This window comes from Dipodomys spectabilis, unplaced genomic scaffold, assembly GCF_019054845.1.
Source record: "Dipodomys spectabilis isolate Male_0828 unplaced genomic scaffold, ASM1905484v1 ptg000173l, whole genome shotgun sequence".
Classification (NCBI taxonomy): domain Eukaryota; kingdom Metazoa; phylum Chordata; class Mammalia; order Rodentia; family Heteromyidae; genus Dipodomys; species Dipodomys spectabilis.
The window spans coordinates 742,641-757,186 of NW_024870850.1; the positions used below are offsets into that span (position 1 = coordinate 742,641).

The window sequence follows — 14,546 nt, forward strand, 5'->3', positions numbered from 1 at the left end:
ACAACACTTGCTATGAAATGTGTTCATTACCCTATTCATGTAACTTTAACCCCTCTGGGCAATAAAAAATGAAAAAAAGACAAATAAGCAAAAGACCCTTATTCATTGAAGTTAAAATCCACATTACAATGTAATAAAACAATGGAAAATGACTCTAGATTTAGAGAAAACCATGTGTATAGTAATCAAACATAGGAGATTCTTCATAAGAAAACTAATTTTTCCTACTATGTTGATGTTTTTCCCTAAAGCCATGCAGAGAATTTCTGTTGGGCATTAACACTATATTGTAACATTTGGGGACAAAAATGCAGCCTAGGAGCCCTGCACCAGAGGCCAAGATGGAGAAGACCTCCACAGCCACCATGACCTTCCCCTTGGCACTATGATAGACAGGGAGGAAGGTGAGCCACACACTGCAGAACACCAGCATGCTGAAGGTCAGGAATTTAGCTTCGTTGAAGGTGTCAGGCAGGTTCCTGGCCAGAAAAGCTACAGTGAAGCTGGCCAGGGCCAGGGAGCCCAGGTATCCCAGGACACAATAGAAGGCAGTGAGGGAACCCTTGTTGCACAGGATGATGATGTGGCCATGTTCAGAGTGTGCATCTGTATCCACAAAGGGAGGAGAGGTTCCCAGCCAGAATCCACAGAGAGTCACCTGGATGAGAGTACAGATGGGGATGATGAGGTTAGGAGCCCCTGAAACCAACAACCCCCTCATTCTTCTCCCTGGAGAAATGGACTTGAAGGCCAGGACCACAATCACTGTTTTTGCCAACACTGTGGAAACAGCCACAGTGAAGACAAGTCCAAATGTGATCTGCTGCAGGATGCAGGTGACTGTGTTGGGACAGCCAATGAAGAGCAAGGAACAGAGGAAACAGAAGATGAGGGAGATGAGTAGGATGTAGCTGAGAGCCCTGTTATTGGCCTTGACAATGGCAGTGTCATGGTGTTTCACAAACATCCCAAGAACAGCAGCAGTTAGCATAGAGAAGCAAATACCCATGCAGGCCAGGGCCATGCCCAAAGGATCTCCAAAAGCCAGGAAACTTTCATCTCTCAGGAGGCACTGATTTCTCTGTGTGTTGGCATACTGATGATCTGCACATTTCACACAGTGCTCCATCTCTGATAAAGAGTGTATGCTATCATTAGTTCTTGTTTTGAACTTCTTTTACTTCATAAAAATAGGAAATTATTCCCGTAGATGTAATGATAACATGTCATTAGTAACATTTATATCTTTTCTAAATCATAACCTCCTCCCATTTCCATCTACTTGTTTATTCAGCCTTTTTCATTCAACTCCTTTTTCTTTCAGTCATTATCATATGTAGTGATAATGTGCACTTTGGGTCATTCTCATGTCCTTACAACAATTTCTTACATGTCTTAACATTTATTAACTGTTTGTGCAATCCACAATAAATACTATGGGTTACACTTAATTACATGTCTTTGTAAAACATTAATTTTATCCCAGTTGCACCTTCTTGAATTCATCTCATCCCATTTTTCTCTCCAACCCATCTGTGAAGCAATAGGAAGAGAGAAACCCTTCTTGGGCCCTTTATAGTCATGCTCACTTCTTAAAGTCAATCCACCATTCTGAGTACTTTCTCTGTGCCATGAACAGTGCTGGGCAGAGAGAAATAAAGATGTGTAAAATGTATGTTTCCTGTGTGAATAAAAAGGTGAGCACGGTCCAATAATACATGTTTACTTTCATCTTAGGGTTTATACTTGTCTTAACTCTGAGTGATAAGAGGGATTTCTGGAACTAAGTTTGCCTGCTGCAGTAGAGTAGAAAATATTACTGAAATATGCAATTCAAGCTCATGACCTATTTCACCTAACAGTACCACGACTTGTCAAATTATTATTATTATTATTATTATTTGTGGCAAGTTGTGTGGTCTAAAATCTGGGCCTGGGCACTGTCCCTCAGCTCTTCAGCTCAAGGCTAGTGCTTTTTTTCTGGCTTTTGTTCTGCTCATGTGGTGCTGAACAATGAAACCAGGGTCCTCATGCATTCAAATCAAGCACTCTGCCACCTAGCCACCTTCCCAGCCCCTCAAAATTAAATTATTAACAGAGAAAAGGAAAAAGGGGTCTGCAATCACAATGTACAAGTTTTGCATTGACTTGTTTGGTTGAGGAAAACTGAGGAGAGTCTCAGACTTACCTGTCATATTAGCAATCTCATTCTGTGGGCAAGGGGTGCAATTAAAGCAACAGGCAGCCTTTCCTTCCTGAGGAGATTTCCTAAATCCAGTACCACAAGGCTCACTGCAGACAGAGCGAGGAGTCTGAGGAAAATCAGGTATCTGTGCATAAATCTTCAAACTTTCATAGCTAAAACTCCAAAAACCCATTGTTGGAAAGAATTGGTTATTCAGCATAATGTTTCTATGTAGCTAAGTGCAGTCGATAAATTGAATTGTTATAGATTCCATATCCCATGGTTTCTAAAGACTTTTGTGCTAGCCTGTTGAACTAGAGAACAGTATGGGATCTTTGAAAGGGTGAAACCTACGGTGAGGAAATGAGTCCTCATTCATAACCCTACAGAATTTTCTTAAACTCATGTCATTATATATATCTGCGACAAGGGGAAAAGCCTGGTGGATGACCTTCCTTTTATAGGCCCATCATATTTTCCTCTTAGGTTTCCAGTGGTCATGAAAAATGAATCTTCAGTCATTCCTTTCACCAAGGATGCCTAAAAGGCAGGTCAACTAACCATTGAATGAAACCTCTACATAATGGAAACCAATAAAGCTTCTGAGCCCATAAATTTATTTATCAGGTACTTTATCACAGTGTAGGAAATAGGAAACTATAACCTGACAATATTCTGAATCAAAAATTAGGAACACATGTAATATTTTTAGTTCCCATCCTGGGCTTGAACCCAATGTCTAGGCACTGGCCTTGAGAATGTTTTGCTCAGTTATTATTGCATTACTCAGTCACAGCTCAACTTCCAGATTTTTGTTGGTTAATTGGCGATAACAGTCTCACAGAACTTCTTGTTAGGGCTGACTTTTAAATCATGATATTCAGATCTCAAGGATCTGAGTAGGTAGGCTTATGGGCGAAAGTTGCTGACACTTAGGCAAGTGTAAATATAAAGGGTGACTTGTTTATTTGTGTGTCAATAAAATTATTAGGATTAGACCCAACTCACCTCTGTATTTCCAATGGCCCACTCTACCATATCTTCAGATAAAAACAGTTGATTACCATGTAGAGCATTGGGAGAAAACTTTCCTACTCTCACCTCAAGTTCAAGACCTTCTGGAAAATTCCAAATGTTCAGAATGTCATAGTCTGGCTCCAATTTCCTTTTCTCATCCAAAAACACTTGATGTCCAACAGAATTGTGAAATTGGATGTTCTTCAGAAAATGGAGCAACTGAAGAGAGACATCATATTATGGGGAAGTACATCCCAAGGCAAGACACAAAATGTGAATTAAGAAATGCTACTCATTACCTAAAGGCAATTCTGAATTCAAGAATAGCACTGAGAATGATTGAAGTATCTGTGTAAACAATCTAAGGAGGAATAAAAATAATTTTCTGAATCCTGGTTACTCAGAATAGAGTACAGGTCTTTGTTCAAGAGAAACCTATACTATATAGCCACGAATGAGACAATTCTCAGTTACACAGCTAGAGTTGATCAGAAACTATTTTTATTAATGTCTATAGTTTGAGAATGTTTCATTTTTATTACCAAAGTTGAGGGAAACTATATCCCATATGAAAAATGGAAAATTCTCTTCAGTATGTTATCCTTTGGTATTCCTGAAGAAATGTATAGGGAAAATCCTAATTTAGTTTTCAAAAGATTAGCTATGGGCACATTGTGGTTATTTATAAGTAAATGAATTTATAAGCTGATTACTGGTTACTCACACCTGTAATCCCAGTTACCCAGGAGGCTGAAATATGAGTATGACAATTTAAACCAGACTGGGCTTAAATGTTTGAGACTTGCAAAAATACCAGAACCATTCAATTTCAGAGAATAACACCCCTTCTAGGAAGTGCCTCTGCTCATAGTATGTGCCATCCACATAGATGAAATTACCTGTGCAGGGGAAGGCAGTGTCCCTTTTCTATTTCCCATTATTTGAACTTCTGTCTGATGAAGAAGCATCTCATGGAGAGCCTTGGCCACAGCATACACAGCATTGTATATATTGTAACTGTGTCCAGACATAGTCATGTCTAAAACACGCCCAGGCAACCAATCCAAAGAGGCATCATGAGGACAGTTGTCCCATGTTACACAGTCAGACTGAGGATTTGAGCAATTAAAAGACAGAAACCATATCCTAGCAAGAAAAATGTCTTCTGGGTATTTGGAAGGATTAACTGCCTTGACAAAATCTGTGAATCCAGAAATATCTTCATGATGGTGTAAAAAAATGAGAGGTATATGCAATGAGCCTACCATGAAATATTTCCTTTTCGTGGTGAAATCCCACTCTGAGTTCATGATACAAACTTTGCCTTTTATTAAAAGTTGCTCAATGAACACGTTTAAAGGTATTAGTGAACCATTATCACCATGTATGATGTGGACATTTGCTGAAGATTTATTTATATCATTATAAACTGCCATGGATTGGAGTACATGTGATACTGATTGGCTTGAGATCACTAGCTCATAAGCTACACAAACTCTGTTCTTGGCCATCTCTTCTTTCAGTTCAGCAAGAGACCACAATCCATTCTCATCCTCTAAGTTCAATAGTCCCACCCAGTTCCAGCTGAAGTGAAGCAGTATAGAGACCATGGCTGTCGCTATCGATGTGTCCTTTGGGGCCATCTGATAGAGAGCAGGAAACTTGTGATGGTCACTCAGGGCATGAGAAAAAGGCCCAAAGGTAAGCTAAATGGAAAGGAAATTGGATGCTTTATGAATTAGAGCATTATCATCCATCAAAATTTGAGTCTTGATGTATGTGAAGAAGCAGTTGAAGTAGGTGGAAGGTAGATTTCATTTTAGTTTTTGAAAAAATGTTTCAATTGTTTTTGAGGAGTTGTATAACATATAAATTGTAAAATGTCTCTTGATCTTTGTCACTATTTCCATAAACTCCTCCCATCTATATCAACTCCATCCACTCCCTAATTCCATTTTCACATATGTACAGTGAGTGTTCTGTGTATTCCTTTCCATCGATTCCCTATTCCTCTCACGTTTTGCCTCAACACTTACCCTTCTCAGTTATGCTTCAGGTTTATGGTGTTTATTTTTGTACTGTCAGTAGATAAGAAAAGTCATAGCATCGAGTTCCACCTGTATATATACCATGCTTTAGTCAGGTTGGTTATACACACACACACACACACACACATACACATACACACACACACATGAAGCTATGTGTGTGATACATGTTTATATTTTAGATCTAGCTCTCCCATATGTGAGAAAACATTCCCCATCTCAATCTGAGCCTAACTTACTTCATTCAACATAATATCTTGTGTGTATGTGTTTGTGTGTGTGTTTATGTGTGTGTATGATTGTGCACATACATTCTAGTAGAGGGGCACAAATTCATGTCCTCATGCACTTTGTTGGATTTTTCTCTAAAGACTGTCTACCACTTGAGCCAACTTGTTGGTATACCAGCTTGTGGCTGGTTAATTCTAGATAGAAGTTTCCTGAATTGCTAGAATTACGGGTTTGCGCCATTAGTACTCTGCTTAATATATTCACACTGCAAATTCATTTTACATTTACTCATTCTATCACAGGAGATTATTGATAGGCTTGCAACAATAAATTATCTATTTGTCTTTTCTAACTTTTCCGTATCCTTTTCCAAACAGTGGATATATATATCTATATATATCTTTATATACTTATTCTTTGATACCACAAAATTTGATAGGTTTATAAATCCAGTCTCTCCTATCATTCTCTTCTAACACCTGAAATGACATCAAAGTAGATGTTTTTCTAACTTTTCACACCACCATTCTTACCTGTGGAAATCTGTAGAGTCCCAGCAATGTTCCAATTTTGTCAGATATGAATCCTAATGGTCCTGTAAGTACTGCTATAGACCTTCTGTCTCTCATACAGGAGTAGTTTGGAATCTTGTACTTCCCAAAGAACCAAATGAAGGGATTCTTAAACATTGTCCAAGTTCTGACTTGAACATCATAGACATCAAATCCCAGAGTCCAGTTACTTAAAAAATCAGGGTTTTTGTTGATCTCCTCAATAGCAAAAGCCAAAGCCAACACAAACTGATAGTTCTTGAACACAAAGCTGAATAATTGGCATAGACATACAGGAGGATTATTAAAAACTTATGACTTAGTATAGTAAATACTTGCTTCTTTGCGAATGAATTGTTTAAATTATTACCATAATTGGAATGGAATATGCATGTAATATGTTATGGTTGTATAGAGAATTAGATGAAGACATGAAGGGCATTTGTCATGAAAATGATTGAGAAACAGTTAAGTAGAGAGAGAGAGCTTGCTTCCCCACCACCACCAGACCTTTACTACAGCCAAAATCTGTTGGAATAGATTTTTATGAGACAGGAAATATTCTGTTGCCTTTATCTTAGGGCAACTAGCTATACTTGTGTGAAAATAAATCTTGTGGTTTTGTCACCCACTTTAATTTTTAAATTTTTTCCTTTGTAGAATTCTGTATGGAGGACAAGTTACAGTTACATGAGCACAGTAATGAGTACAATCCTTTTCAAGCATTGTTGTCTCCTCCTTTGTTTTCCCCTTACCATCCCTTCCCTACCATCTCCACAAATCCCCCCCACTCCCCGACTAAATTGAAATGTTCGTTTTTTGGTAAGCATCTTCTACATCTCATTGTTGCAGTGGGTCAACCTGTATCCCCATTTAAACAATTTGTTTTCCCTTCCTTTCCATAAATTATTTGACAGCAAATACAGTGAAAACAGAGGTTATACCATGGGGGTAGGACAAACAAAGCATCAAAAAACCAAGTGGTACCTTATAAATATGTTAGAAGCAATAGCAAGAAATGAAAAACCTATTGTGTCCTTATCTTGTGGTTAATTTAGTTCACATCATCTTATATGACCTTTTCTGTTTGTCTCAGAGAATATGTACTAGTTATTGCTAATAAGGGAAAGCAATCGATCTATATTTCTTTGGGCCTAGCTTACTTTAATTAATATAATTTTTTCCAAGTCTTTGCATTTCCTAACAAATGGGGAAATATCATTCTTTCTGATGGAGGCATAAAATTCCATTGTGTATATATATATACCACATATTCTTAATCCATTCATCTGCTGAGGGACATCTGGGTTGGTTCTATATCTTCACTATGGCAAACAATGCTCCAATAAACATAGTTGTGCTGGTAGTTTTATTATGGTCTTGTTTGTGATCATTTGGGTAAATGCCAAAAAGTAGGATTGCTGGGGCATAGGGGAGCTCTATGTGGAGTCTTTTGGGGAATCTCCATACTACTTTCCAAAGTGGTTGAACAAGTTTACATTCCCACCAACAATGCCTCTATGGAGGCACCTGGGAACACCAGAACTCACCTCTACACAGGAAAGAAGGCTAGAAACTATTACCTCCCCTATTACATTTCCCACACAGCATCTCTGATGGGAGCAGCAGCATATAGCTCCAGTATCAAGAAGGGTCAAATTACAATTTAGAAATAAGTCTCTGCTTCTAAAGGAGTCCTAACTTAGGTAATTCCCATAGAAACTGCAATGCAGAATAGCTCTGATCTCTAGCACACTGAACAGAAATCCTTACTTATTTTTAAGAACAGAAAACCTCACAACCCCTAAAGCTGCAAATAGCCCAGTAGTAATTACCAGACACCCCTCAGTCCTAACCCTCAATATTTATGGACTTAACTCTCCAATTAAAGACATAGACTGACTACTTGGATCCAAAAGCAAGATCTGTCCATATATTGCTTAAACAAGACAAAATTTGCTGACAGAGCATTCTCCAATTGAAAGTTTGGAATAAAGAGGATAGAGTACCAATCCTAATATCCTAATATGCTAAAATAGACTTCAAAATAAAATCAGTAAAGAAAGAGAAACAAGATCATTACATACTAATAAAGAGAACTATACAATTATACTATATTTTGATATATATATGAATGTTAAAGTATATACTATATATTGCAATTATACTGTATATACTATATACTGATTATACTACACAAACTAAACAAATAACAAACGATACAAAAGATATGACAATTCTAAATATCTTCAAACTCTGGAGCACCCAACTTCATCAAACACATACTACTTGATTTAAAAATACACATAGATCAAAACACATTGATAATTGGAGACTTCAACTTATCACTCTTATCTCTGGGTATATTAGCTAGGCAAAACTCACCAAAGCAACCTCAGAAGTATAAACTAAATCGACCTAGTAGATTGAATACACATCTACAGACTCTTACCCAACAGCATTAGAATATACATTCTTCTCAGTAGCCCCGGCAATGCTTCAAAATAGACCACATGTTAGGTCACAAAGCAAACCTGTGCAAATTAAAAAAAAAATTGTCCTTACTCCCTTTAATCCTATCAGACCACACTGGATGAAAATTAGAGATGAACCTGAAAATCTGTCAGAGAAAAATCTGACTTATAGACAAATAAACAACATATTATTGATTGAGCAATGGATACTCGAGGAGATTAGAAGGGAAATCCAAATCATTACACAATGTAAGAACAATGACTAAAAAGAAACCCAGCTCCTCTGGGACATACTAAAGACAGAACACAGGAAAATTTATAGTTCTAAGATCAACAAATTGGAGAAAACACAAATGAACATTTTAGTGATGCAACTCAATGTCTGAGAAAAACAGGACCAAGGATAATCCAAAATTAATATACAGAAGTGGATAATAAAAAATGAATCAGATATAAAGGAATTAGAGGGTAAAAAAATTAGAGGATGAACAACACAAAAAGCTGGTCCTTTGAAAAATGTAAAAAAATTGATAACCCCTTAGAAAATTTGGTGAAAGAAAGAACATCAAAATTAATAAAATTAGACTTGAAAATTGGAACATCAGAACAGAAATATGCAAGATTCATAATGTTATTAGGGAATACTTCAGAAACCTTTATGACTGTCAATTCAGGAATCTGGGAGAAATGGAAGCATCTCTGGAGAGCATTGATATCCCCAAAATGAACTAAGAAGATTTATCTCAACCAAATGGATCCATAACAACTAATGCCATTGAAATGGCAATAAGGAACCTCCTCTTCAAGAAAAGCCCAGGACCAGCTGGAATCACAGCAGAAGTCTATATGGTCTTCAAAGGGCAACTCAGTCTCATACTCCTCAAACTCTTCAATGAAATAGAGGAGAAAGATCACTACCAAACTCATTCTATGAAGCCAACATAACACTCATTCCAAAAGCAGATAAGAACCCACGAAAGAAGGAGAACTATAGACACATCAATTTGATGGATGTTGATAGATAACTTCTCAACAAAATTCTGGCTTAACAAGTTCATCAAGTAATCAAAAAAATTTACATATTATGATCAAATGGGATTCATTCCAGGATTACAAACTTGGTTCAATATAAGCAAGTCAATTAATGTAATTCAACACATCAACAGAAGCAAGCATATGAACCACATGTTCATCTCAATAGATGCAAAGAATCATTTGACATGAGTCAACACCTCTTTATTCTGAAAGCTCTGGACAAACTCAGAATCCATGGAAGCTTCTTCTATATAATGAAGGCTATATATGCCAAACTTAGGGCCAGCATTATACTTAATGGGGAAAAATTGAAACCAATCTCTCTGAAATCAGGACCAAGACAAAGGTTCCGACTCTCTCCATTCGTCTTCATCATAGTGCTAGAATTCCTACCAAGAGAAAAAAGGGAAGAGGAACACATAAAGGGGATCTAAAAAGAAAAAGTAATTCTATCCTTCTTTGCAGACAAAAGAATCTTACATATTCCTCACCCAAGCTATTTGAGTTGATTTAAACTTTTGGCAAAATAGTGTGGTATAAAATCAACCCACAAAAACAGTTGTCTTCCTGTTTTCCAACAATACTGAAATCAGAAAAGCAACATCATTTGTAATCACCGCAGAAAAAAGAAAATACTTTGAAATTAACCAAAGATGGGAATCATGTTTATTTCAAAGCCATAGTAAGAAAAATAGCTTATTAGTGTTACAAGACTAGGCCTGAGGACAAATACAATGGAACAGAAGATGCAGAAACAATCCCACAAATATAGAACCCCTTAATATTTGATAAGGGAGCCCAAAACACAGTTTGGAAGAAAGATATCCTGTTACACAAATGGTGCTGGCAAAATTGGGTTAGCTACATGCAGAAAACTGAAGCTAGATACATATATATCACCTAGTACCAGAATCAAGTGTAAGTGGACTAAAGACCATGTAGTATGCAAATATTACAGGAAGAGATAAGGGATATCCTAAACCTTCTTGGAATGGGACAAGAGTTTCTATAAGATACAGAATCAAACAAATTAAAGAATAAATGGATAAATGAGATTGTATTAAAGTGAAGAGTTTCTGCATAGCATGGGACATAGCTATCAAGATAAATAACACAGCATGAGAGAAAATCTTCATTCAGTACACATGAGACAAATGCCTCATATCTCAAATATAGACAGGGCTCAAAAAATTAACCCTCCAAAGAAACCTCCCCAAACTCAACAACTCAATCAATAAATAGGCTGACTTAAAGAGAGACTTTTCTGAGGAAGAAAAAGAATGGCCAATAGACACACAAACGAACAAGTGTTCAACATCTCTGGCCACAAGACAAGTGCAAATCAAAATAACATTGAGATTCCACCTCACTCCAATTAGAGCGGTCTTTATCAGAAAAAGTAACAATACCAAATGTTGGCAGGGATGTCTCCTAAAAGGAATACTATGAAACTGTTGGTGGGAGTGTAAACTTTTTCAACCAATCTGGAAAGCAGTGTGGAGGTTCCTTAAAAAACTAAGCATACAGCTTCCGTTTGGCCCAGCAATTCCACTCCTAGGCATATATCCAGTGGACCACAAATCAGACTACACTAAAGCCCCAAGTTTTATGTGTCTTTTTTTTTTTTTTAAACTAGGGCTGAGAGCCGAACCCACGGCCTTGGGCGCGCCAGGCGGGCGCCCCTCCGCTGGTAAAGCCCCAAGTTTTAAACAACCATTTAAACAACAAGGACATCCTTTCTGTCCATTCCTCTTCAACATAGCATTGGAATTCCCAGCAAGATTAGTAAGCAAGAGAAAGACATTTAGGGGAACCAAATAGGGAAGCAAGAAGTAAAACAGATATTATACTGTACTAAAAGGCCTCCAAAAATCTCCTCTCTCAAGCTACTAGAGTTGATATAGAACTTTGGCAAAATTGGCAGGTATGAAATCAACCCCATATCGATTGCTTTCTTTAGGTTATTGAATAAAACCAGTCAGATATTAAAGGTATTGAAAGTGTGTTTATTGACACACGTGCCCATCACACTGTAGTGAGGCCAGAAATCAACAAAGAAAGCAGTAAAAACATGCACAGAATATGGAAATGCTATGAATTATTTGTCATACATAAATGAATAAATTAATATAATTAAAAATATTCAATTTAATTAACTGATTACTAATTGCTTAAATGAGATGTTTTCAAGGAAAATTTCTTTTTTAAAAATTTTATTTTTTTATAAAGATGTTAGTACCTGAGTAAGGTAATGATTATATTCCTTGTCAAACATTGTTACCCACCCCTTTGTTTGTCTCCCACTATCCCTTCCCTCCCCTACTCTTCCTTGCCTCCGCCAAAGTTGTAAAGTTCATTTCCTACATAGTGTCTTGTATGTATCATTGTTGCATGCTTCATCCTTTGTCCTTGTTTCAGCATTTTGTTATTCCCCTTGCCCAAATCAGATAAATGTACACACAAAAACATAGGATACTGGAATCAAAGACAGTGATTGCCAGGGATAAACCAAAGAAAAAATAAAAATTAAATTAATAAGAAGAAAGAACCAGATACAGCATATTGGCAACAACAAGGTCAACAACCAAAAAAAAAAAGACCTGTTGTTCCAAGTCTGGGTGTTAATTATATATGTATATATGTACATATGTACATAGCTATTGATCTATTATGGTTCTCTGTCAGGACTATCTAAGGGACAAACTAATTATTTCCAATGAGGGAAACTATAGAGCCTCTGTTTCTTTGGGACTGGCTTGCTAAACCTAATATAATTGGCTTACTTAACCTAATATATTGGCACAGACTTGGACATCAGAGCTCAAGGTTCTGATGGATGGATGCCAGTCATCCTAAAAATAAAGATGTCTTGTCTTCAGGTCTGTGTTTGGTTGCCTAGGCACTGTTCTTATCAGGGGAATCACCCTTTCTTCTGCTCTCCCTGGGACTGGGGGGGTTAGGTCCCCAGTGACACTCCTAGCCTTGAGTCTTCACTTTCTCCGGGTGGGGATCATGCTTTGAAGCCAGCTTGGGCAGGGATGTTGGTGAGATTCTTATCTCCCTTTAACCATCCAAAATTGCCATAGGTGGATCTGTGGCTCAAATGCTAGAGTACTGGCCTTAAGCAAAAGTGTTCAGCGATAGTGCCCAGGCCTTGAGTTCCAAGGACCAGCACAAAGGAAGACAGACAAACATACCAATGACACATAAGATAAGGCCTTATCTCTTTCATAGCTCAGAAGAGAGTAATTGCTATTCTAGTATCACTGCTCTTGATTGTGGGCAGCTACCTCAGTGTCTAATTGTCACACCAGCCCTTGTAAACAAGTGCAAATGATAGACACAATGCCATTTTCTTTTGCAATAGGAATCAAATAGTTTGCTAGAGTTTCTTGATGATCTTCAAGTCATTTTTCTTTTTTTTTGGGAGGGGATAGCCTTTTATTAGTGAGGCTCTCTGTTCAAGAGCAAAAACAAGCAACATACATGAGCACAAGTAAAATAGAACTTGGGCAGATAAAATTTTTCTGTAAGTGATCTTTATAATGCTAACCTGCCTGGTAAGGCATGTTTTGTGTAGCATATCTGACATAAAGTAATGACACAAGGCTTAGGGAAACAGTAACTACTTCTCTCCAGGGAGAGAGTGAGAGAGAAAGAGAGAGAGAGGCAGTGTGTGTGTGTGTGTGTGTGTGTGTGTGTGTGTGTTAGACAGTCCTAGGGCACGAAATCAGTGCCCAGACACTGTCCTTGAGCTTTTTTCCTCCAGTCTAACACTCTGTCACTTGAGCAACAGCTTCATTTCCAGCTTTTGGTTGATTAATTGGAGATAAAAGTCTCCCAGATGTTCCTGCCTGAGCTGGCTTCAAGTACTGATCCTTAATATCAGCACCAAGAGTAAAATTAACAAGCATGAGCCACCAGCTGATGATAAGAAATTTTATCCATGTTCTCAAAATAAAGGGGTTCCTAAAGCAAAGCTCTCACAGTACTGACCTAAGCATGAAGGAAATGTGTTTGCAGACTTTTAGTACAGATCTCATTGCAGTGACTCGGGGTGGTTGTAGTAACATCACTTCATCTTCTGCAATGATAGATAAGGCATGCTGGAGAAAAGTGAAGAATTTACCAGCTTGGAAAGAAGAAGCTGTATGGAAAGAAATGAAACAAAATCCTGTCCTACTAGCAAGCAGAAAATTGCTTAACAGTAGATGTAAGATAAATAATGGAATTGAGCTGCTCCTGGTACAATAGAGCATAGAAAAGACACAGAACATTGATGTGTGCACCTAGATTCTCCTTAGTGTTTGCCCATCCTCAGAATGAGATAGTAAATGCGAATAGAATGATGAATTACTTACGGTGTGTGCTCTTCTTGGCTGGAAACATGGCTGTTACTGTAGCCTATTCCAAAAGTGTTCAGAGGGAAAACCCCAGTGATGGTCACATCTCCATCGATGTGTGCTCGGCGCTTCATAGTAGAGAAGCAGCTATTGCCAGCCAAGGACCTGAAGAGGAGGGGAAGCTGGAGAAGAAGGAGTTTGAAAGTCAAAAGGTACATGCCCTAAGCCTCTGCCAAGCTGCAATTCTGTCTGGATGTGAAGACAACATGTTAGGCATGCATATTCATATATGTTTTACATGTGCATATATGTCTTTTTATTGATAGAGATCTACACTATAGCTCTCCTTTCACCACAGCCTCTTGTGAGTCCTCACAAGTCATGTGTATAAGTATTCCCTGGAGCTCTACATCTGTGGCCTTCATCCAGGAGAAAAACATGAGTTGGAAAACATGTTTGTCCATTTGTGTTCTTCACCCAGAAGTTATGATTTCATCAAAGACAACAGATAGTGAGGCCCCAGAGGTAGAGTTATCCAGGATGTAGTTTGTCCAGCATCTCTGTCACAAAACTGTTTGCATGAAAGCCATTTGGGATGGTGCAACTGATTTCCCTCAGAGGATGCCATGCCCTGTGCATGGTGAAATGTCCACACAAAATCT

At 37.8% G+C, this 14,546-nt stretch overlaps 1 protein-coding gene across 1 annotated transcript; it reads right to left on the reverse strand.

Annotated features, from left to right (window-relative positions):
* Positions 1-214: 214 nt before the first annotated feature.
* LOC122119847 (vomeronasal type-2 receptor 116-like) lies at positions 215-14,102 on the reverse strand. The gene is made up of 6 exons (XM_042693922.1): positions 13,903-14,102; positions 6,015-6,303; positions 4,102-4,908; positions 3,194-3,421; positions 2,189-2,312; positions 215-1,131 (listed from the first exon to the last, which is right to left on the reverse strand). Exons 1-6 carry the CDS (start codon positions 14,100-14,102, stop codon positions 215-217), a joined length of 2,565 nt encoding a protein of 854 aa, XP_042549856.1.
* Between the last annotated feature and the right edge of the window lie 444 nt (positions 14,103-14,546).

Coding starts and splice junctions, on each gene's coding strand:
- LOC122119847 (XM_042693922.1), bottom strand. CDS start 14,102: ATGTACCTTTTGACTTTCAAACTCCTTCTTCTCCAGCTTCCCCTCCTC. Junction 6,304..13,902: donor AGCCAAGAAGAGCACACACC/GTAAGTAATTCA, acceptor CCAATTATTCAG/CTTTGTGTTCAAGAACTATC. Junction 2,313..3,193: donor GGGCCATTGGAAATACAGAG/GTGAGTTGGGTC, acceptor GATTTTCCTCAG/ACTCCTCGCTCTGTCTGCAG.